This window comes from Candidozyma duobushaemuli (genome assembly GCF_002926085.2).
Source record: "Candidozyma duobushaemuli strain B09383 chromosome Unknown A_B09383, whole genome shotgun sequence".
In the NCBI taxonomy this organism is placed as follows: Eukaryota; Fungi; Ascomycota; class Pichiomycetes; order Serinales; family Metschnikowiaceae; genus Candidozyma; species Candidozyma duobushaemuli.
In genome coordinates this window covers 3,109,665-3,132,858 of record NW_020289901.1, presented here as the reverse complement: position 1 = coordinate 3,132,858, position 23,194 = coordinate 3,109,665, and the positions used below count along the sequence as shown (strand labels likewise).

General features: G+C 46.0%; 11 protein-coding genes and 2 non-coding genes across 13 annotated transcripts; 5 read left to right on the top strand and 8 right to left on the bottom strand. All coding sequences in view use genetic code 12, as the record gives it.

The window, feature by feature from the left end:
* Positions 1-32: 32 nt before the first annotated feature.
* Positions 33-103, bottom strand: CXQ87_001413. The gene has a single exon. It is a non-coding gene; the product is annotated as a tRNA-Gly (tRNA).
* A 9-nt stretch (positions 104-112) lies between these two features.
* CXQ87_001412 lies at positions 113-184 on the bottom strand. Its single transcript has one exon. It is a non-coding gene; the product is annotated as a tRNA-Asp (tRNA).
* Positions 185-932: 748 nt separating this feature from the next.
* Positions 933-1,724, top strand: CXQ87_001411 (uncharacterized protein; the record flags this gene model as incomplete). Its single annotated transcript, XM_025479950.1, has 1 exon — positions 933-1,724. One exon carries the CDS (start codon positions 933-935, stop codon positions 1,722-1,724), a length of 792 nt encoding a protein of 263 aa, XP_025339423.1.
* A 108-nt stretch (positions 1,725-1,832) lies between these two features.
* Positions 1,833-2,314, bottom strand: CXQ87_001410 (uncharacterized protein; the record flags this gene model as incomplete). Its single annotated transcript, XM_025479949.1, has 2 exons — positions 1,833-2,227; positions 2,275-2,314. 2 exons carry the CDS (start codon positions 2,312-2,314, stop codon positions 1,833-1,835), a joined length of 435 nt encoding a protein of 144 aa, XP_025339422.1.
* Positions 2,315-3,594: 1,280 nt separating this feature from the next.
* On the top strand, positions 3,595-4,335 carry CXQ87_001409 (uncharacterized protein; the record flags this gene model as incomplete). The annotated part of the gene is made up of 1 exon (XM_025479948.1): positions 3,595-4,335. The coding sequence occupies one exon, from the start codon at positions 3,595-3,597 to the stop codon at positions 4,333-4,335; it is 741 nt and encodes a 246-aa protein (XP_025339421.1).
* Positions 4,336-4,787: 452 nt separating this feature from the next.
* PUT2 (1-pyrroline-5-carboxylate dehydrogenase) lies at positions 4,788-6,551 on the bottom strand (the record flags this gene model as incomplete). The annotated part of the gene is made up of 1 exon (XM_025479947.1): positions 4,788-6,551. One exon carries the CDS (start codon positions 6,549-6,551, stop codon positions 4,788-4,790), a length of 1,764 nt encoding a protein of 587 aa, XP_025339420.1.
* Positions 6,552-7,409: 858 nt separating this feature from the next.
* On the bottom strand, positions 7,410-8,452 carry CXQ87_001407 (uncharacterized protein; the record flags this gene model as incomplete). Its single annotated transcript, XM_025479946.1, has 2 exons — positions 7,410-7,720; positions 7,786-8,452. 2 exons carry the CDS (start codon positions 8,450-8,452, stop codon positions 7,410-7,412), a joined length of 978 nt encoding a protein of 325 aa, XP_025339419.1.
* A 610-nt stretch (positions 8,453-9,062) lies between these two features.
* Positions 9,063-10,166, bottom strand: CXQ87_001406 (uncharacterized protein; the record flags this gene model as incomplete). The annotated part of the gene is made up of 1 exon (XM_025479945.1): positions 9,063-10,166. One exon carries the CDS (start codon positions 10,164-10,166, stop codon positions 9,063-9,065), a length of 1,104 nt encoding a protein of 367 aa, XP_025339418.1.
* A 671-nt stretch (positions 10,167-10,837) lies between these two features.
* On the top strand, positions 10,838-11,515 carry CXQ87_001405 (uncharacterized protein; the record flags this gene model as incomplete). Its single annotated transcript, XM_025479944.1, has 1 exon — positions 10,838-11,515. The coding sequence occupies one exon, from the start codon at positions 10,838-10,840 to the stop codon at positions 11,513-11,515; it is 678 nt and encodes a 225-aa protein (XP_025339417.1).
* A 40-nt stretch (positions 11,516-11,555) lies between these two features.
* On the bottom strand, positions 11,556-17,312 carry CXQ87_001404 (putative RNA helicase; the record flags this gene model as incomplete). The annotated part of the gene is made up of 1 exon (XM_025479943.1): positions 11,556-17,312. One exon carries the CDS (start codon positions 17,310-17,312, stop codon positions 11,556-11,558), a length of 5,757 nt encoding a protein of 1,918 aa, XP_025339416.1.
* A 759-nt stretch (positions 17,313-18,071) lies between these two features.
* On the top strand, positions 18,072-19,757 carry HAS1 (ATP-dependent RNA helicase; the record flags this gene model as incomplete). The annotated part of the gene is made up of 1 exon (XM_025479942.1): positions 18,072-19,757. One exon carries the CDS (start codon positions 18,072-18,074, stop codon positions 19,755-19,757), a length of 1,686 nt encoding a protein of 561 aa, XP_025339415.1.
* A 518-nt stretch (positions 19,758-20,275) lies between these two features.
* On the top strand, positions 20,276-21,170 carry CXQ87_001402 (uncharacterized protein; the record flags this gene model as incomplete). The annotated part of the gene is made up of 2 exons (XM_025479941.1): positions 20,276-21,109; positions 21,132-21,170. The coding sequence occupies 2 exons, from the start codon at positions 20,276-20,278 to the stop codon at positions 21,168-21,170; spliced, it is 873 nt and encodes a 290-aa protein (XP_025339414.1).
* A 73-nt stretch (positions 21,171-21,243) lies between these two features.
* Positions 21,244-22,880, bottom strand: CXQ87_001401 (uncharacterized protein; the record flags this gene model as incomplete). Its single annotated transcript, XM_025479940.1, has 2 exons — positions 21,244-21,258; positions 21,279-22,880. The coding sequence occupies 2 exons, from the start codon at positions 22,878-22,880 to the stop codon at positions 21,244-21,246; spliced, it is 1,617 nt and encodes a 538-aa protein (XP_025339413.1).
* Positions 22,881-23,194: the final 314 nt, after the last annotated feature.

The window sequence follows — 23,194 nt, the reverse complement described above, 5'->3', positions numbered from 1 at the left end:
GCATCGCGATATGTGGAGAAGCCAAAAAAAAATGCGCAAGCCCGGAATCGAACCGGGGGCCCAACGATGGCAACGTTGGATTTTACCACTAAACCACTTGCGCGAAGAAATCCTCCGAGACGGGGAATTGAACCCCGGTCTACCACGCGACAAGCGGTAATTCTAGCCACTAAACTATCTCGGATAACTTGAAGTGGTGTGATTGCAGGTAATATATATAGTTTGCGCGTCACGTGATCGAAAAATGCTTGTTTTTTGCGTTGTGGGAGTCATGAAGTGGATAACTGAATTACCACTTATTGCAAAACCGACGCCCAAATCGCCGGATTGTCTCTGTGTCTCGAGATATCGCTGTTTGAGTTTTTCATAACATTAAAGAAAGACATATATTCCCAATTTTCCTAGAAAAAAGGATAAAGATCATACTAGTGAAAGCCTAGTTGTTACCGCAAAATCTTAACAAAGACTCAATTGCCTTCATTGCTCTGATGCCGCAGAATTGGGTCCTTTTGGTGCTCAAAAGCCCGTAGGTCTCTCAAATACCCTTTTTTCACCAAAAAATCAATCTTACGTTTTTGAAGAAGTTCCCTCAGCGAACCTACATCTCCATCTTCTTTTTCTTCATTTCCTCGTAGTCTTCTTTCCACCAACCGTTGCTTGGCTTATTCACCAAAATTACTAAAATGCGCAGAAGGCTGTCAAAATGGGTGCAAAACGCAAAAGCTGCAGCACTTTAAATAACCTGATCTCCTACAAACACACAACAGAACATCAACAGCCCCCAAATGTTACCCTCCCTTCACCGTCCACCAAAAACGTCCAGAAACGCCTCGTCGCTCTAGTGTCACAATATTCCCGTTTCTGGACCTAGACGGCTTCGCACTTCTCCGAAACTATAGATAACAAAAGAGTCAACCTACTCTTCCCTTTCAATGCCCACGGTCGTCGTATCCCACAGCCAGGCGCTAGCGGCGTACCTTGTGGCGGCGTCTCTACGCCTTTACTTCCCTTCTCGAAATTTGAAGATCATTGTGGTGGAATCACTAGACACCAACCTCACGAGTCAGCCTTACTGTGGTATCAGCACAGTGTCCAACCAGCGGCTTGTTCACGGAGATTTTTTCGAAAATGCATTCTTCCGAGGCGTCTTGCAATCAGCATTGTCGTTTCTTGGCTCAATTCAATTACATAGTTTGGGAAGAAGGAATCACCCTGACTTTCCCCAGAATCAGCACGGTATAAGGGCTACCATAGGGCTGCCGGACCAGCACATAGCTCTTCTTTATCATCCACAGATTCTTCTACATCGTCTACGCCAGTCGCTTCTTGCAGACCCACTGGTTACATTTTTATCAGTGCCAAACAGAAATGCAGTAACCCAAGTCAGGGCAGATTTGTACATTACATTTGCACCTGGAGAAGGCAATAACAAAATGAATAACTTGGATCTCACGGCCCATTCTTGTCTATGTCCCGTGGAAGGGCTGTCGGCACCAGTGCTTTGGTTGCCGTTGTTCAAGGCAACCACCCAGATGTTCGAGGCCATTTTCACCAACACCCTTTCTAGCTCGGCTTTGGAGATCCACACTGTCAATCTAAACAACAACGAAATCTGCTTTGCCTCGCGGTACGACTTGAACCACGGCATCAAGGCATGCGATTACGTGCTTCTGATCATGGACGGCCTTGCGGCAAGATTAGGCCTCGTTCCGTCGATGCTATGAGGTACCTTTACAGACATTCGCCAACGGCGATAATAAATCAGAAGATACACCAAACGTAGCCTGGAAATGCTTCAATGACCAAAAATCCTCCAGATGCTCCCGCGTAGCTTAAACGGGAAGAGTGTCGAGTCCAGCGAAACGGTTCACGTAAGGCTCCACGGCTGGATGTCTTAATATTCCTCCTAAAACAGGAACGTTTCTCAAAAATTGCACGATAGTACCCAAAAAGTCACCGAAAAGTGAGAGAATGCCCACTCCTTCCACAATGAATCCAATGAACGAGTGTTTGAACAAAATCAAGGTGATGCCGCCAAAGAAAAATATCGTGGGTCTGATTTTCGTGGGTCTGGCGAAGAAGTATATGGTTCTGGTAGGGCCAATGATGAGAATGACGCCAATCACGAAAAGAAGGTTTCCAATGGCCAAAAGACTGGAGTCAAAGAAGGTCAAGATTCCGAGGATGAAGAACACCACGCCAGCGGCGGTCAGCACAACACCGTATTCTGCGGTTAGAAAATACCGAATAAATCATATGAAAATTTGAACATACTTTGGCGCTCTGTGAGCCACATGTTAGAATCGAAAAGCATGGTTGATTTGTGAGACGTGGATGGAAATTTGCAGTAGTAGTATCAGCGTGTCGGGCACGTGATACAACAAGGCTTGGACTACCAGGCGTGTTTTACCAGTGAGGCATTGGGAGATGGTTTGGCTGGCTCATTCGAATTTCATTTGACTCAATTGGAGGAGTTCTTGAAGTGGCGTGCGTTTAGTGTGCTTTCAGTGCAAGAAATCACAAGGCTGAAGCAGCCACAACGCAAAGTAAGCAGAGAAGAAAAAATAACGAATTGCATGAGCTCCACTGAGTCAAGTTCACGTATCTTAATAATTCACAGTTAATGCTAGCTATGACACATCGGCATGCGTTGCACTTTCACGCTTTTCGCAGCCATTCCGGAGAAAGATGCACGGAAGAGGTGGAGGAAGTGTTCTATGGATATGACGATTTCGATGTTATTTTGATTTAAAGATTCTTGCTTTGATTTGTGGCATTAAGGAATCAATGTGGCATCCTCACCAAATATCACTATAATCAATAAAAATCTCCCACCAACCTCAATACTCATATTCATCAGAGCTCAATCGAATGTCACTGCAGAGCCAACATTCTTCCGCTTCAACTAAAAAATAATTATACATTGCATGCGGCTGGGCACATGAGAACTAAAGGAGGTTTCCTGCTGCATGAGCTTTGCAAAGATGGGGCTTTGTGCAATACCCACTCTCGCTTATCCAGAAGCCTGCGCCACAAACGGTGGAACGGGTTTCGGGGTTTTCAGCCAATCAGGCATCAATTGAGTGAAGATTTGAATTGAACTTTGAAGCAACAAAAGCCTGAAACGCTTATGTGACATGCACCAGCAAGCAGACGTAGTGCCCGTAAATGTCGCTTCGGAGGATGCATGACCCTAGTCCGATGGAGCCTTCCACCGTATTCATACATATCAAGCCCAACAATCTGAAAAGCCGCTTGTCTTGAAAAAGCAGCCGTTTTAATGCCCTTTTCCGAAAATCTCCGAACAAAATCTACTAGATCACCACCACCTTGATCACCATTTCTCGGTCTCGATCCCCCCACATTTAGCTTTTTCGCATAGCCACAATGATCCGATCCACGAAACCTCAACCAATTTCCACCACACCAGAAATATCAAAAAATAAAAAAACACACCAAATCACCTTCAATCTTCTATTTTTCCATTGATCCCCATTCTCCTCCTCGTATTATCTTGTCCTTCGATAACCGGCTTGGCATCACGTGCCAGTCCCCAGACTATTTCAGATCACGATCATCTCTTTTGACACCACCATGCCCAAAGCTTCGTATACTCCAAAAGACGACGCAGGGGAGGCACCTCCTCCTTCCTATCACGAGGCTATAGCCCTGCCTGCATCTCCAGAACCCCTGCTTCCTCAAAGACCTCCTCAGGCTCCTCCAAGGCCTCTGAAATCCGAAACCCAGTATCAGCCCAGACCCCAGACTTCCCAAAGTGCCAATGCTCCACCGAAAACACAGAGCTACCTGGGTTCTGTCAACTACTCGAACAACGCAAATCTCCCCTTTGAGTTTCCAAAACGCTACTTCTGCAAGAAGTGCAAGAACACAGGCTACAAGAAGGATAATAAGATGTGCCTAGACTGCTGGCGCCCGTTCTACTTGCGGAACAATGCCTGGAATCCTAATCAGCTGCTTCCTTTCAGGTACCCCAAGAACTTCATCTGTGAAAAATGCTACAACCACGGCGTCAAGTTCAAGAATGGCAAGACATGCAAAGACTGCTATGCACGTTTCGCTAAAAGGAACAATTACACTATAAACCCTCCAGGCCTCAGTGGGCCATACTATTCACAGCCTGTGGTGGCGCCTATGCAGATGCCGGGTGCTTTTGGGCCTCCTCCCCAGATGCCTTTGAGAGTTCCTCCTGGAGATCCTCGTTTGGGTGGAACACTTTGTGGCAATTGCAGAGGAACAGGTCAAACGTGGTTTTTGTTGGATTCCGATTTGTGCAATGTTTGTGGTGGTTTGGGTAGATTACTCAACAGGTACTAGATTGGGTCAGATTTGACAGGTGAGGAAAGGAACCATTTTCTTTCACAGCAACGGCATACATACACAAGAAGACTCAATTGCTTCGAGGAAGGCTGGAATTGACATAATTGGAAGGAACAGGAAAATCTAGATTGGTGTGCTCTGTTGGCTGGGGGACACGAAAGAGATAATTGCTATTTTACAGACTATAACGATTTTAACTTTGACTCAATTGGATTGGCGAAAAAGAGAGTCATTCAACTTTGGCATGAAGAAGCATCCTCATAACAGCAGATGACAGACCACCACAGACGAAATATGCTCTTTAAAGTAAAGAACCAATTGCACTCAACAACAGAACATACATGATGCCTCAGCCCTCCACACATTTCACTGTCTCAGCATAATTACGATAACGAATACATTTGAAATTGCAGCTAACATACATCTCTCCATTTTCTTTATATATACAATTAGTGGATGTTTGATGGGTACTTGTAGTCCGTCAACTCCTGGAAGTTCTCCTTGATGTTTCTGATAGACACAAATCTGCTCAAAAGGTTACCAGAACCAGCCTTGTCGTTGGTACCAGACATTCTGCCACCACCGAACCACTGCTGGGCAACAACGGCACCAGTGCACTTGTCGTTGAGGTAGAAGTTACCAGCAGCGTAGCGCAACTTCTCCTCAGCAAGTCTCACAGCATCCTTGTCTCTGGCAAAGACAGCACCGGTCAAGCCGTACTTGGTGGTGCGGTCAATCTTCTCCATGATGGCCTCGTAGTCGCTGTCTCTGTAGACGTAAGCGGTAACAATTGGACCGAAGAACTCTCTCTTCAAGAACTCGTGGTCTGGGTTAGTGGACTGGATGAGGGTTGGCTGGACAAAGAAACCAGTCAGCTTGTCGGTCTCACCACCCAGGATGATCTTCAAGTCAGGGTCGTTTTTGGCCTGCTCAATAACGCCGCTCAACTTTTCGAAAGACTGCTCGTGGATAACTGGACCCATGAAGTTGTTCAAGCCAGCAGTGTCAGTGGTGGAACCAATGGTGATGGTCTCCATGGCACCCAGCAACTTGTTGAAAAATTCCTCCGAAATGGACTCAGGAACGAAAAGTCTGGAGTTGGCAGAACACTTCTGGCCCTGGAACTCAAAAGCACCTCTCAAAGTAGACAACACAGCGTGGTCGATGTTGGCAGAGTTGTGAACCAAGTGGAAGTTCTTACCACCAGTCTCACCAACGACACGTGGGTACTCTCTGTAGAGCTCCTTGGACAAGTTGGAGCCAATCTGGCCGTACAACTTCTTGAAGACATCGGTGGAACCGGTGAAGTGCAAGGCAGCGAAGTCCTCGTGGTTGATGATCTCTTCGGAGATCTCAGCTGGCTCACCGGGGATGAAGTTGATCACACCTCTTGGCAAACCAGCCTCCTCCAAGATGGTCAACATGAGGTAGTTGGACAAGACGGCGGAGTTGGATGGCTTCCACAAAACGGTGTTACCCATCAAGGCTGGAGCACCGACCAAGTTACCGGCAATAGCGGTAAAGTTGAATGGGGTAACAGCGTACACGAAACCCTCCAATGGTCTGTACTCAGCTCTGTTCCAGACGCCTGGGGCGGTCTCGCATGGCTGAACCTTGTACATCTCCTCGGCGTACTTGACGTTGTACTTGAAGAAGTCAATTAACTCAGCGACACAGTCAATTTCGGCCTGGAAAACGTTCTTACCCTGGCCAAGCATGGTAGCAGCCAACATGTCGTAACGGTACTTGGTGGAGATGAGCTCAGCAGCCTTAATGAACACACCAGCTCTGTCAGCCCACGGCATAGAGGCCCACTTGTCCTTAGCAGCCTTGGAAGCAGCAATTGCCTCCTTGACGTCCTCACGGGATGCAGAACGCACGGTAGCCAAGGTCTGGCTGTGGTTGGCAGGGTTCACCTGAGTGAAAGTAGGTCTGTCGTAAACCTTCTCCCCGCCAATGATCAATGGAATGTCCAATGGACCGTTGTCAGTGAGCTTTGTGAGGGAAGCACGCAAAAGGTCCCAGTCCTTCTGGTGGTCGTAAGAGAACTCCTTGACAGGTTCATTGGTGAAAGGTGGAACCTTGACGTGTGCAAATTGAGAGGCAGCTCTGACAGGCATCTTGCTCATTCTGGGCACAAGGCGGGCAGAGAGGGAAGCAGTGGCGGGTCTTGCCCTGATGGCGAGGTTGCGGGCGGTACGCAAACGAAGCATTTTGGTGTTTCAGGGAAAAGTATGTGGAGTTTTTTCGTGGGGATCGGACTTCTTAAATATTGCTGGGCCGAAGGCCTGCGTGTGGGGGAAGGGAAGAGCGAGGGATTGCGCGGGAAGGGTATAGCGAGGGGCAGGAGTAGGCGACTAAGCAGCCGCTCCGGGGCCTTTATGAGGCATTTCTAACATTTGAAACATCGGCTGGTATTTGGGGTTTTGTTTGTATGGGAGTTTGAATTGAGGGGGAGCAATGGAGGGTTGGAAGGTTGAAGAGGGGTTCAACGTGGAGAGGCAATATGGAGGATCCAGCATAGAAGATCAGGCAACCATGAAATAGCCTCTTTGATAGGAGGCATTGGGTTGGCTATGATTTTCGAGGTCCAGGCTAAATCTTCAGATGAAGTTTTGGAATGAGTTCTCTTCGTGAAGCTTACATGGACAATCCTGTTGCTAGATGCTAATCAACAGGTGGAATGGTAGATTCGTGTAGGTTGTTGCTTTCCTTCCATATTCTGATAACCTCAAGATTCCCCAATTTTGAAGATTCCCCCATTTTGACCGTCCCACATGAACATTGAATTGTGGACGATCGACGGTTTTGTGTCAAGCCGTACATGGCGCATAAATCTGGAAATGTACATGAACGTCAGCGCACTCAGCGGGTGTTTTTCAGCGAGCGAGCCCGGCTGATAAGGTTCACGACTTAGATGATGGATTCAGATGAAAAAGATCTAATCTTGTCGTTGGAGATAATGCTTTTTCTGTTTCTGGCCAGAAAGCCATTAATGGATTGCCTTAACTCAATTCTTCTCTCATTCCAATAATCGACGTCTCACTCAATGGACTCACCGCCGGCCTTGATCAAACCTTCTTGGCTTCGATCTTGTCAATACGACTCATCACATCCTCCATTTTCTTCTGAAAAACCTTAGCGTTCTTCTCAAACGCCTCACTCTGCTCCACAAGACTCCTATCTATCTTGTCCACCGAATCGTCCCACTTCTTCAAATCCAGCGCCAAACTGCTCAATGTCTTGTCCAAGGTAGCAACACATTCAACAGCATGTCCGCTCTCAGCATGAACACTGTTGAGCGAACGTAGTCTGGCTATCATCAGAGGCACTATGGCGTTGACTCTGTCGAACTCAGTCAACCTGTCATACAAAGACGAAACTTTATGATCAAAGCTGATTGGCACCACAGGGGTTCTTTGGAGCCACTAGAGATTTGGGCCATACGCCTGTTGGCAGCCAAAGCCTCCATGTCTTTACTGAGCAGCTTGATTTCGGTCTGGACGGCGGCGATCTCCTCCTCGTGATCGTACAAGACATTCACCTTTCGACTTGCGTTATTTAGGATGTTTCTGATGCTTGTGGGCGTGTCCTCATTGGACCCAATCGCCTCTTCCAACTCGGCTATCCTCTTTTCCAATCGTAGAACCTCATTGGACTCAGAATACTCCTTTGTTGACCTTTCCTTCAAGGCAGACTCAATGTTCTTGAAAATATCTCCAACACCAACATCGAAATCACCGCTTTTCTCCTCCCCAGCTTTCAATTCACGAAACTTTCCAGCCAATACCTCAACTTCAGAAGGCTCCTCTTTCTCCAACTCCTCGAGTTCCCGGGCAATTCTGGCCAACTTCTGTTTCCTCGTTTCGCCAAGCTTCTCCACATTATAGCCACTTTGAGCCAATCTCCTCGCCACGTTTCCCAGGAAATCAACCAAGGTCAATTCGTCACTGAGAGCTGAAGATTCATAGCTGGAAACGGCGTCCAGAGGCGGGGCCAAAGCATCACGTGCAATGCTTTCACTGGATTCTTCAACATGATTGGTTCCGCTTTCGCTCTCGACGTCGCTGGTTTCGAATACCTCAGGACCGTGATCCTCTTCTGCAGAGTCCATGTTGATATCAGACGCGCACCAAATCGGTAGTAGTATCAGGAGGTGGAAATAAAAGAAATTGTATATCTATGAAAAAAATGATTTGAAATTGAAGAGAATTGTTTTAAAAAAGTTATTTTAGAAGAATGAATTAACTAGTTAGAATTTAAGCTATTTTGTCGGTACAGTAGTTCTACTGTCGGTTCAAGAAATGGCTGCGAAATAGGACATGCGATTCATGAAAATGTAAGAATGAGATATCCAGGTAATAAGCCAACTGGTAGAAAATAAGAGTAGAAGGAGAGTTTTTGTTTTGTGTCAAACTGCTACACAAGCAATTATGCTATTCGTCTCTTTTATATATCTTCATCTTTTGCAACCATGAGAACATCAACGCCTTGGTGGTCCTAGGCAGAAATGCAAAAGCTTCGGCATTATCTAAGCACTAATGCATCAATTCAGTGCCTGAAGTCAAAAACCTGCCCGGTACACCTTTGAGGTCTTTCAACAATGGTAATTGTCGATGGCAGGCCACTGCGACTGCCTCACTGTGAACATCACTTCAGTAGGTGCAAAGCCAACTTTTATCAATATGCTCAATTGACATTACAACGAAATTCGCTCCCACAACTTACTTCGTCACAACTTGCACAACGTCCTCATCGTTGACCGGATGCTGGAGTCCACATTTCTGTGGCGAGTGCTTGGCACTTGAGCCCCACACCAACGCATACCTGAACTGATTCTTCATCTCTCTGTGGATGGCATCACAGACCTGCAAAATCGTGGAGTTGGCACGCACAACCATGGGGTCGTCGAAGTTGGGCATCACGCCTCTTCTTTTCGTGTAAAGTCTCACAAGACCCAACTGACGCCAGATCTCCTCCTTCAAGTCGTCAATGCCCAATTGCAACTCACACGAAATAACAACCGTGTTGGGCTCACGGGCCAAACGGTCCGTTTCTTCTAGAGACACAGCGTCCACCTTGTTGTAAACGTAGAGACACTTGATGTAGGAGATATGCTGGTCGTTGATGATGTCGATAAAGTCGTCCACGGTGACGTTTTCGTCCTTTACGAGCACATCAGCGTTGTGGATCTTGTAGTCTTTCAAAATGGCAGTAACCATCTTTTCATCGAGGTACTTGGGCGGCGTGATTGAGTTCAACTTGACACCGCCTGTCTTCTTTACCTTGAGCGAGATATTGGGTCTCTCCTTGTTCAAGCGAATGCCCATAGTCTCCAATTCGTTCTCCAAAATCTGTCTTTGCTCTCCACCCTTGGTTGCATCCAAAACCATCAATATAAGATCCGATGTTCTCGACACAGCAATGACCTGACGACCACGCCCCTTACCTTGAGAGGCAGCTTTAATGATACCTGGCAAATCCACAATCTGCACCTCGGCACCATTGTATTCTAGGATTCCTCCAACAGAGGTCAAAGTGGTAAACTCGTAGTTGGCAGTCTCCGATTTGGTGTTAGTGACCTGTGAAAGGAATGAAGATTTACCCACAGAAGGAAAACCAATAAGCGAAACTCTGGCATCTCCAGCTTTGGCAATTTCAAAACCCTGTCCTCCTCCAGATGATCCACCAGGTTGAGGCTCTAGAAGCTCTCTTCTGAACCTGGCAAGCTTACCCTTTAAGAGACCAATGTGGTACTCTGTGGCTTTGTTTTTTTGGGTACGTGCAAGCTCATCCTGGATTTGGGCGATCTTTTCGAGGGCTCCCATTGGATCTGGATTAGTGATTCGATGTAGGTAGAATAGGTGTAGATTTTCGATGCTAGTGCAGTGGTGCACCCGTACACCACATAGCTGGATAATTATAGTTGAAAGATGTTTGCAAGGGAGGACGGGTATTTACATATTTTTTGATGGTAAGTGTAGAATAGTGGCTATATTGCTATGGTATGATCTTAAAAAAAAAAAAAAAAAAAAAAAAAAAAAAAAAAAAAACAAAGATTGGGAAAAGTGCTGAGCTATGGAGCATGGTGGATGTTCATTTGGCTGCGAAATCTGAAAAATTCAAATAACAAGAAGTATGATCAATATGACCTTGGGGAACTTGAATATTTTCGTCTCTCTTCTAGTATACATCAAAATCAATAGAAGCTTTATGCAATGACAGGATTCCCCGATTATAGTCTGTACATGTCAGTATCTATCCTATGGGCTGAAGAGTTCTATACCTGGTTCTCAAAGATGGCATCTAGTATGGAGTGAAACAATAACATTGATCCAATAAGCTTTAAGAGGCACCTTCTTCAGAATAAAAGCCTCTATTTGGGTCCTGATTGATATTTGGTGACCTTTCTGATGCTTCACCATCAACGTCCTGCATACACCACCAGACCCCAGGCATCAAGCTCTTCTCAGGCATCGCAGTCTTGAATTATCAGAACATGCCTAAAGCTCACGGTCGGTATGACCGGTACAACACCGATCTCAGCGATGTTTTCGGCTCTTCTGTTCGTGCCAAGAAGCAAATCAGAAATATAGAAAATTTGCTTCAAAAAGACGATCTCCCTGCTGATATTAGAATCGAAAAGGAAAGAGCCTTGAAGGCCTTGAAGGTTGATTTGAAGCACAGACAGTTCAATTTGAAGACAAAGGAGCGTGCAAAGAAGTACCACATGGTCCGTTTCTTTGAGAGAAAGAAGGCCATCAGAAGGCTCAAACAAGCCACCAAGGCCCACAACGAGGCAGTCGAATCGGAGTCCAAGAAGGAGACCAAAAAAGCCAGAAAGGTGTTGAAGCACGCCCAGATCGACACTGCTTACGTGTTCATGTTTCCCAAATCTGAGAAATACGTTTCTTTGTATCCACCAGAACTCAGCGCTGAAGCCAAACAGGACGACAATGTCAAAAAGGGTGCCCAGCGGACCGAGGAAAGAAGACTAGCATACCGTAAGAAGATGGAGGAGCTCATCGACAGCGGAAAACTACCTTTCACTTTTGAAGACGTCTTGGCCGGTAAGACAGTGCAGGTGGAGAATGCAACCTTGCCAGAGCAAGAGGAGGAGATCGATGCCCCACAGGAAAAACCACAGGAAGAGGAGGAAGACGAGTTCTTCGAGTAAACCACACCTTAATTGCATCTTGTACATTAATTATCATTCGTTAGCGCAAAGTGAGCGTAGTCTCGTAGCTGATGTCCATGGCATCGTTGACACAAAGGACCACCACTTCCTGATCACGCATATCATCGAAAATCTCCAAGGAACAGGCGATTTTGCCTTTCTTTCCATGGAGTCGAGGAGATGCTCTTTTAATGAGTAAGAGCTCCTCTTTCTTCTGGTCGCAAATAATCACAAACCAAGATTCCCTTTGCGGCTTGGGGAAGTGTGGAGCGTACATCTTGAACTCCTTGTTAAGAGGGAAGTTGTCGTGCTCAAGCTCCACCTTCAATGTATCTGGAGAATTCTGCTCCACCTTAAGGCCAGCAGTGGGCAAATGAGAGGCAATACGAACGAATTCCTTGACTCCGTCCTTTTCGTCAAAGTCCTCAACACCAAGCTTCTCAGCCATCTTGAAAAGAGCACCCTTATTAGACGTACCAACTTTCTTGAGATCAAGGTTACTTTCTTTTCTCTTTTGCACTTCCAAGCCAGGCAAGGCAGTGACAGGGTCCTCGTCGTACCAGATTCTCTGCTTAATACACTGCATCAACTTCACAAAAGTCAACACAACATTCAAGTAGCCAAGCTCAGATGCAACGTCAATGTAAGCCTGCAAAATACGCAATGCTTGATCCAAAACAGAAACGGTATCTTGAGCGTAATCAGCAATTGGGAGATCGACTCGACTCATGAAAGCCTGGATCAACAAGTATGCTTTCACGTGTGGATCCCAAATGAACTCCTTCTCCATGTCCTCAGCAGGGTATCTCATTGCTTGCGACATCTCCATATTTATGAGCTCTTCACCATGTCTCGTAGCAAGCTCATCGTATTCTGTAGCGAGACACAACAACTTCAAACATTCCTGGAAAGAGGAATCCTTCTTGATGTTACCCAAAATTGTCCTGATAGTAAGATGAGAAAGGTAGTAGTACGAGGACACCTGAAGGAATGGAGATGGTAAAAGCTCGTCTTTGCCCGTATGAGTGATACAGCGAGACTCCGTGAGGTTGTCGATGGCATCGTCAATAAGACCACCCAAATACTTTGAAATTCCGACGTCACTCAAATCTTCGATACCGTAGTACGTTGGATTGTTATGGGCACGTCTGTACAAGAATGTCCAGGTCAAGAAATCAAGAGCTTGCTGTCTTGTAGTGATTGTTCCGCTTGCAATTTCTGCACCAATATGGTTATCTAAAACTTTGTGCAAAGACGATTCAACGGGGAATCCAATATTCAAGAAATGTTTGTAGAACACCTTCTTAGCCTCCTTTGTGTAGACTATGGCGATACCACTTGTATCGAAAGCGGGACGACCAGCTCTTCCCATCATTTGAAGAATATCGGTCAAGTCCATATCTCTATAATCCTCGATCTTGGAGTCAAAGAATTGGGTACCCTTGATGATGACCAAGTGAGCTGGTAAGTTGACACCCCAGGCCAAAGTGGAAGTTGCAATCAAGATTTGGATCTTTCCAGCCTCAAAAAGCTTGTGTGCTATTTGACGGTCGGATTCTACCAAACCGGCATGATGCAAACCCATACCAAATTGCAAAGACAATTTCAATGTTTCATCTTTCACCTTCTCCAACACATCAGCGAGCTCCATGTCGTCCATGTTCACAAACCGTCTAGGATTCAGTTCCATACCGCACAAATGAATAAGATCAAGAGCTGTGAGTCTCGTTTGACGACGAGAGGCAACGAAAATCAAAACAGGCTTTGTTGGAGAGTGTTGTTTGATTGCCATAAAAGCTGGTTTGTTCATCGTCTTCATCAATGGACAGAAGGCGAGATTATCTGGAAATCCGTCAATGTACATTTGCAATGGAACAGGACGAACAGACTGTGGAAAGTTGAAAAGACCTTCACGCACACGGAGCCAACCAGCCATATCAATGGCATTAGAAACAGCCGTAGACATACCCAAAAGACGGATAGGCTTCTTTGTTTGAGATGAAATGTAGTTCATACGACTAACAATCATCTCCAAAATGGGGCCTCTGTCACTGGCCAAAAGATGAATTTCGTCCATGATAACCAACGAGACTTCTTGCACAAACTTTCTGGTTTGCCAATTACGAGAGATACCGTCAAACTTCTCGGGGGTCGTGATGATAATGTCTGCTTCTCTAACCTCCTTTGCTCCAGGTAAAGAATCACCAGTCAACTCTACTAGTTTGTGACCCGTTTGCTTGCAGATTCTAGCTCTCCAATCCTCGACTCTCTCCCTCACCAAGGCTTTCATAGGAGCAATGTAGACAATCTTGGAACCAGGGAATTCGTTGAAAGCATGCCAGATCGCCAATTCAGCAACCACCGTTTTACCTGAACCAGTAGGTGAACCAACAAAAACATTGGAGTTTGTGTTGTAGAGAGAATGGAACGTCATGGTCTGCATTGGGTTGAAGTAACGGAACTTCGAATCATAGACAGACTGAATCTTTTCGTTGTGCAATGCTGTGATAGGAAGAGGCTGCAAACGAAGAAGGTTCGTTCTGACTGTTTCGTTTGTAGGTTTGATGAGGTGCTGGAAAGATACCGAGTGCAGCGACTCAGAACCTATCCAAGTATCGGAAAGCACCCTGACCACGATTTGAGCTGGTGGTGGATTTGAAAGAGGAATCATGAAATCAAGCTCATGAGGACTTTTCATAGAATTGCGGCGCAAAATGAACTTCTCAACATGAAGAATCTTTGTATCCTCTGACTCTTCCACAGTCACCCAGAAGAATTGAGCGTTGCCGTGGTACCGTTCATCCCATACGAAGTCAGGATCTAATACCACATGCATCCTGATGACATTGCTGGTAATAGGGAAGATCTCTGCATCGATCTCCAAATATGGGAATCTGCTGATCAATCTGTACAACGTCTTTCCTGAATTGGAGTTATGGACCAAGTCACCCAACTCCGGTGCTGAAAGGTCTCGAAGGGTCTCAATAGATGGGTTCTTTGCACGAATGTTCTTCAATACATGCTCTGGAAGGTCAAACTGGGCAAGAGGATGGTCAAATGCCCACATGCGTCTATCGACCGATTTGCAGACTGAAAGAATAGCTTTTGAAAATGCACCCCAACGACGGTTGATACCTATCAAGAACAAAGCACGGCAGATTCTTGCAGCATTTTGGGCAACGTAGTTCAGATCTGAGATCAAGGCAGAATCTTTGAGTGGAGTTTGGGACACAAATGCCTGGAGAAGAATATTTGTTTTCCATGGTGCTGATTCAGCTTCGCCTCCGACTTGACAAGGTGTTTCATTTTCCACAAGCTTCGTCAACTCGACCTTTTCTTCTTCTCTGAACTTTATGTTGTCGAATTCACTGCTCATACTGATCATAGACAATAAATCGGCTTCTGTTGCGAGTGGATTGAGCATTTGCGTGAACACTTCGATGGAGTTATTGAGCAAGTAGAAGTCCGATGCAATTCTGCCTAAATCTTTAGGAACCAAGGCTCCTGAGTTTTCATCAAATACTATCATCTGAAGGGAATGGAGTCTCCGTGCAGCGTCTATAATCATCTTTCTTCGCCTCATGGTAAGAGTTGGATCCTCTTCAAGTTCACGCCATTCAATGGCATACGCAAATGGATTCTGTCTCATTCTCACCATCATGAAAGTATAGCCAAGCCATTGCACACCTTCGTCTATAGTGGTGACTGTTCCTCGGGAGACCTCTGCATTCAAATTATCGATAAGCTTTGCCAGAAGCTTCGATTCAATTGGGTGCTGCTGAGAAAGTAATGAAACGTAGTGATCAAGACGATCACTGGTGGTACACAAGATACCGGTACCGAACTTCTCGAACTGTGGTCTACCAGCACGACCAAAAATTTGGATAACGTCTGAGATTCCCAAATCGACAAAACCACCCTGTTTGGCATCGTAGACTTGGGTACCCTTCACAATGACCACTGCAGCTGGTAAATTGACACCCCAGGCTAATGTGGCAGTACAAACGAGCACCTTGATGGCTCCGCTTAAGAACATCTTTTCAGTGAGGTTTCTGTCTGATCGAAGCATACCAGCATGATGCACTCCAAAGCCGTACTGGAAAAGCTCCTTCATATCCTTATTTCTGTTCTTAGCTCCCATTTCTCTTTTGAATCGGTCGTATGAATCACACGTATCTGAGGCGTCAAAGTAGCCAAGCTCACCTTTGGCCTGTGCCATGGAAATGTAACTTCTGGAAGTTTTCACAGTATCTTTTCTGGAGTGGACGAACACCATGACCTGGCGACCTTCCAGAATGTGATCAAGAAGTCTATCGTACGAGACTCTGTCGATGTTCTCTCTAGCGGTCTTGGATCCTGCTTTTCCTCTAGCACCTAAAACCTCCTGTTTAAGAGGGCATGGACGGAACAGCTGGTCAAAGAAGAACATACCGATATTACGGTTGACTCCTAGAAAATCAGCAACGTCCATGTAATTAGGCAAGGTGGCGGAAAGACCAACGACTCTGATCATTTGCTGGGTTGACTCAACCTGACGCAACGTCCTAGCAACAAGTGTTTCAATAACAGAACCACGATCTTCATGAAGAAGATGGACCTCATCGATGATGAGAAGCTTAACCTTGGCTACCAAGTCATCGTCACCAATCAGCTTTCTGGTTACAACATCCCACTTTTCTGGTGTGGTCACAATGATCTGAGTTGTCATGATTTCAGCCTTGCTAAGTTGCATATCACCCGTGAGTTCACGAACTGTGATACCAAGCCACTTCAATTTCTGTGCATACTTCTCCACGATTTCAGCAGCCAATGCTTTGAGTGGAGCTACGTACACAATTTTAAACTCATCGTAGTCCACATCGATTACACCATCATCAACTTCCGACACAAACTGACCTATCGTATGAAGAATAGTAAGCAATGCAACGTCGGTTTTACCAGCACCAGTGGGTGCACAAACCAACATATTCTCGTTTGTGTTGTATGCAACGGGGTATACCAAACTCTGCATCTTGTTTAATGTCTTGTAATTGTTGAAGGTTCCCTGGCACAAGAAGTCTAGATCGGCAACCTTCACCAATTGAGAGTCTTTGATGTATCTGTTCGAGACATTCTCAGGGTAAGGTATTATGAGCTCTTCATGAGTAGGAAAACTAGCCCTCGTAGTACCCTCAGGTAGGGAGTATGACTTTCCCGTGATGGCAATGACATTGCCTACATCTGGTTTCTTAAAAACATGCGGGTATTGACCTTTGGAGGTAATTTTCGGAAGCAACAGCTCGTTCTTGCGCTTCTCTCTATTACTCACGAGAAGCTTGACTCTCTCTTCTGGAGTCAAAGAGGCAGGATCAACTGGAGCCTGATCCTCCTCTTCATGAAGTGCATCTCTGTTTTGCACAATCTTAGAAATCAAGTCAAACTCTTCAAATCCAAGTATATCAAAAAGAGCCAGCTGGAGCTCCTCATCGGTGTTGTTGCTATCCACAACTCCTCTAACAATGGATATCGTATCATTCTCGTCCTGTCCTCGAGCCAAACTGACCCTTTTACATTCGGCTGCTATTTCCTTGGCTACCTTTGACAGGCTTGACGCTGAGTCAGTGAGTTTATCCACCACCTGCACGTCGATGTTCTTGAAATCCAGCAAGAACGAATTGGCAGTGGTCGAGGTGGTGGTCTCTTTGTCTATTTTGGGGTGTTTCCTGTCGCTAGAAAGCGTCAACTTCGACAAGACCTCCATCATGGGGGCCATTGCCTGCATATACAGCTTGGTGGACGTCACAGAGTACTGTGCCATTGCTGTGTGAAAAACTTAGTGGGGCAAGGAAGTAGTAGCGAGTGTGAGTCTTGATATTCCTGCAGGCCTTGCCACCAGCAGCAAGTGAAGGCAGGGATATTTTGTGATTGTTTTCGATTTTACAATGCGGGTTTGGGAAGAAAAGGATTTGATTTGATTTTAAAAAGATTCAATGCTTTCCAGGTGTCAGTGCAGCTGTTGACAGGTTTGTAGCTTATAGGTTGCAGCCATTGTTGAAAGGCGAGGAGCACATAAATCAAGATCAATATCAATTGAAGCGGAAAAAGGAAATTTCGAGCTTTTTACAAAGTAACTAAAATAGGGAATGGGCTTAGATTGAATTACGAGCTCGCCTTTCAATCAGTGTGGTGGATTTCATCAAGATACAGCACTAAGAGCTTGAATGATCCATTTTACAAATTTCATGATTATGACGCTTTTGATCTATTAAGCAAAAGAGTTCAATACTTATAAGATGGATAAATCTTCTACTTATAGTCCATTACCATTAACTCTATCCATCTGAGTCGCTTTTCGCAGCCAATCAGAGGGTACATCAAACATCAAGTATATTCCCCACTTTCTCGCAAACAAGCTCCTCTCTGTACTTTGTTCCAATTGTCAGCTTCAAATCACCTTAACTAACATTATATGCTTCAAAATTCAGGTATGGTTGGCACCACCACCTCCACCACCTGCACAGTGCCCCGATACCATACTTTTCGATGCTCATCGCACTAAAAATTTCTAGCACTAAGTATGGGGAAGAAGTCGAAATCGAAGAAGGAGGCGCCCAAGGCCGCCGAGAAGGCTCCCAAGAGAACCCATGACGAAGTCGAGACTGACCAGCTTGTTGACGAAGTCGATGGCGAATTCGACGATGTAGCCGAGCTTTTGGGCCAGGACATCAAGGACCCTGATGCTCAGAAGGAGGCCAAGAAGAAGGCCAAAAAGGAGAAGGCCGAGGCCAAGCAGGCTGCTCAGGATAAGGCCATCAAGCCAACGGTGGAAAGGACCGCAGAGGACGAGACCGAGGTTGACGTTAACACCGACTTTGAGAAAGCCGATCTCAGTGAACCCACCATGAAAGCCATCAGAGGAATGAACTTCACGAAAATGACCAAGGTCCAGGCCAAGACCATCCCTCCGCTTTTGGCCGGCCGTGATGTGTTGGGAGCTGCCAAGACCGGTTCCGGCAAAACGTTGGCTTTCTTGATTCCAGCTATTGAGCTCTTGTACTCGCTCAAGTTCAAGCCCAGAAACGGTACTGGTGTGATTATCATTTCGCCTACCAGAGAGTTGGCGCTTCAGATTTTTGGTGTTGCCAGGGAGCTCATGGAGCACCACAGTCAGACTTTTGGTATTGTCATTGGAGGTGCCAACAGAAGACAGGAAGCTGAAAAGCTCATCAAGGGTGTCAACTTGTTGATTGCCACGCCCGGTAGACTTTTGGATCATTTGCAGAACACTGAAGGTTTTGTGTTCAAGAACTTGAAGGCGTTGGTTATCGATGAAGCTGACAGAATTTTGGAGATTGGTTTCGAGGAGGAGATGAAGCAGATCATCAAGATCTTGCCCAATGAAAACAGACAGTCGATGTTGTTTTCTGCCACGCAAACCACCAAGGTGGAGGATTTGGCCAGAATGTCCTTGAGACCTGGACCCCTCTACATCAATGTCGTTCCAGAGAACGCTGATTCCACAGCCGACGGTTTGGAGCAGGGCTACGTCGTTTGCGAAAGTGACAAGCGTTTCTTGCTTCTATTTTCCTTCCTCAAGAGGAACGCCAAAAAGAAGATCATTGTGTTCCTTTCGTCGTGTAACTGTGTCAAGTACTTTGGTGAGTTGTTGAACTACATCGATTTGCCTGTTTTGGACCTTCACGGTAAGCAAAAACAGGCCAAGAGAACGAATACTTTCTTTGAATTCTGTAACGCCAAACAAGGTATCTTGATCTGTACCGATGTGGCAGCCAGAGGCCTTGACATTCCTGCTGTCGACTGGATCATCCAGTTCGATCCTCCAGATGACCCAAGAGACTACATCCACAGAGTGGGTCGTACTGCCAGAGGTACCGAGGGTAAGGGTAAGTCGTTGATGTTCTTGACGCCCAACGAGTTGGGTTTCTTGAGATACTTGAAAGCCGCCAATGTGCCATTGAACGAGTACGAGTTCCCTGCCAACAAGATCGCCAACGTGCAGAGCCAGTTGACGAAATTGATCAAAAGCAACTACTGGTTGCACCAGAGCGCCAAGGACGGCTACAGATCGTACTTGCAAGCATACGCCTCACATCATCTCAAGACGGTCTACCAGATAGACAAGTTGGACTTGGTGAAGGTGGCCAAGTCGTTTGGCTTTGACGTTCCGCCCAAGGTGAACATCACGATCGGTGCCAGCGGCAAGCTGATCGAAAAGAAGCACAAGAAGCAGAGGAGGAGTTAGATAGCATTGTACCATAGTAACGGAAGACAGCATGAAGAGATGTGTAGGGCGTTTAACGATTGAGATTGGCTATACTCTATTCAGACGAAATGGTCCATCCAAGAACTTTTGGCGATTTAAGTCTGGTGGTGATATGTTACTTGGTTATCGATATCACGAAATGGCTGCAAAATAGTGTCTACGATAGTTCTGACTGATGTATTGGGCGAAGTAAAGAGAAGAATCAATTCGTCTTGCTAAATGATCGTTATACTTCATGAGGTAGTTTCTATAGAGAAGAGTTCAGTTCTAGAATATCATTCACCTCTCTATGGACATCCTCCATCATAGGTAGCACAGCAGTGAACTCAGTACTCCATCAAGAAAATCCAAATTTTCCAACAACTCAAATTTATCAAAGCACTTTTTGACTCAATTGCCCGGATTTCTCCTCAATCCGCCAAAACTACCCCAGGGACCCCGACTTTTCACAACCTCATCGCATCCATCTCTTGATAATCCTACATGTCAAGATCCACATGCGACCTACTTCCCTACTCCGTTCCCTCTTCCGTGAAGGAGATGTGGCTATCTGCCGTCCGCTCCGTAACCTCGATCACGCTTTTCTTGTGCCTTTGAAAGAAGACAAATCCGTCACCACCCACAATGGCTCTTTGAGCCACAACGACATCATTGGGAAACCAAAACGCATCTACCTTCCTTTTACGAAAAGCCGATCGCTGAAAAACCCAGCTGCCGACAAATTTGTCGTCACAGAACCAACTCTCGACGAGTATGTCTCGTTATGTCGCCGCAGAGCCCAGCCTATTTATGCTATGGATGCTGCTGTGGTAGCTCAGATGGGGGATATAGATCCGTTTGGCGATGAGCAGAGACACTTCCTTGAGGCAGGAACAGGCAATGGATCTTTGACTTTGGCGATTTGCCACCACCTACATGCTGCCAATGCCCTAGCACGTCATTTTAAAGATCCTTCGCTCAGAGGAGCCATTCTTCACTCAGTGGACAGAAACAGAACACACCAGGAAATGGGACAGCACAACGTGGAAATGTACAAGAGGGGAAGGTTTTCTGGAGATGTTGAATTCTCCATTGCCGAGTCTCCGCTGGCATATTTGGAAAAGTCTGGAATCACCCTCCATGGTGCTTTCCTAGATCTACCGGATCCACAGCTATACCTTGGTGATTTGGCCAAAGCGCTTGCACTCGAAGGCACAATTGTGGTTTTTTGCCCCTCCATCACACAGCTTCTAAAATGCAAACAAACCTTGGCAGAGGAGAGAATCGACCTCATGATGGTCCGTGCAGTTGAACTTCCACCTGGTAACGGCGGTGCTACGCGAGAATGGGACGTAACTTCAGTACAGACTAAAGCTACAGGCGAAAGAGTGGATATTTGCCGCCCGAAGGTAGGTGAGAAGGTCGTGGGCGGAGGCTTCATTGGTGTATTCAAGCGCAAGTCCCTTGACGGAACTCTCTATTAAGTTTACTCCCACAAGTACTTGATAAGTCTCCAGCCACGGTTTGGTGGGGGATTTCTTCTGGGTTCTCCTCGACGTCTTTGAATAAAGACTGCAAATCGACTTCCAGCGACTTTCTGATACTGGTCTTTTTGAAGATCTTCCAGCCAAAGAACAAAACGGCGTAGAGGGGAATCACGAAGTAGGCGCTGAAGAAAGACGAAATGTCGAAGTTGCCCTTCAAGAAGTTCGAATACCCACCGGTCAAGAGGAGAAGAATGAAGAAGGCCAACGATATCCATGCTCCGTAATCTGCAAATGGCATCTTATATGGCAAATCGTCTCTGCTGTATCCCTGTGCTTTCAAGGCTTTTTGGAGTGCAATGTGGTTGACGTCAATGGAAATCCAGGTAATAAGAAGGTTGGAACTGGTCAAGTTCTGGAACCAGCCAAACACAGTCGACGCACTGGAACTGGTGCTCATATAAGCCAAAGGCATGAACAAAGCGGCAATGATGACACCCCAATATGGTAATCCAAATCTGTTGGTTTTGATGAACATCTTGGGAGCCTGGCCCTTTGCAGCCAATGCAAAAAGGTCTCTGGAGGTTTTGAACAAACTCAAGTTTGCAGCAGAAAAAGCCGACGTCAACACAATAGCGTTGATGATATCTGGAAGCACCTTGATACCGGCGTCTTGGATAGCAATGACGAAAGGTGAGCCTGTGGAGTCTCCGGTAGTGTTGGCGATTTTGGGGTGGTCAGCTGGAAGAATAAGCGTAAGTCCGAAGACGGTGAGGAGGTATAGGGTAAAAACTCTGAAGAAAATACGCTTGCCAGCAGTGTAAATGGAGTGTCTGGGCTTCTGGGTTTCTCCAGCATAGAATGAAATAGAGTTGACTCCACCAAAGGCATAAACAACAGATCCAGCTGCTTTCCACCAGGACAAGAATTTCCCAAGGCCTCCATCGGTATAGTATTCTCGGAATGGGGTCTGTTTCCAATAACGGAATCCGATTCTGTCTACATTGGCCACACCACCCAAGTCCATCACAGCAGAAACTATGATGAGACCAGAAATCAAAAGAATCTTGAGCACGCCAAAAAAGAATTCGATTTCTCCGTAAAAACGGATTCTGTACGAGTTGCAGCCGATAATGATCACCAGGAAAACTGTGACCCAAACGGCAGGATTCAAGTCGCTCCAGTACCCCATTACCACTGAAGTGGCTGCAATTTCACTTGGAAGAATCTGCTGGTAAACGCAAATCCAGCCCAACGCAAAAGAAAACGCACGATCCACAAAGTGCTCTCCGTGTCTGATGTATGAGCCAGTCACAGGCATCAAACAGGACAATTCGATCATGGCAAGCTGGTTCAAACCGACAAGAATACCGATGAAAAGGTACGAGAGCACCATTCCAACATTTCCACACAACGCCAACGTCTTTCCACTCGACAAGAACAAACCCGTGCCGAAAACGCCCACCAAGGACAACATCTGGATATGGCGTTGTTTGAGGCCTCTTTCGAGGTTGTGTTCTGCTTCAAAGACATTATCTTCGACACTAACGGAAAGCAAGGACTCCACATCCTTGACGCTGACACCAAGAGTCTTTTTCTGAGACTCCTTTTCAAACGAACCGCTTTCGTTTTTGCTCATGTCGCTGGCTGCAAAAATCCGTGGATGGCCAAGCTTTTATAGAAATCAGGCCAATTTGTTCATTGTGCCGAGGAAATTGGCCCTGCAAGAGCTTCAAAATCCTCTTTGGCTAATGAAAGCGACCGGACCAAAAAGGAAGGTTGCCTGATAAGAGTAGAGATAAGCCGTACCCGCCAGTCAGTTCCGTTAGGGTGGAGTCTTTTTCGATTGAAATCTCAACTACGAAAATCCAAAAATCACCAAATCGAGATAATTCATTCCTTTGGCATTATCGATAATCTAAAAGTGCCAGCCACAGTTTGGTGCAGTGGTTC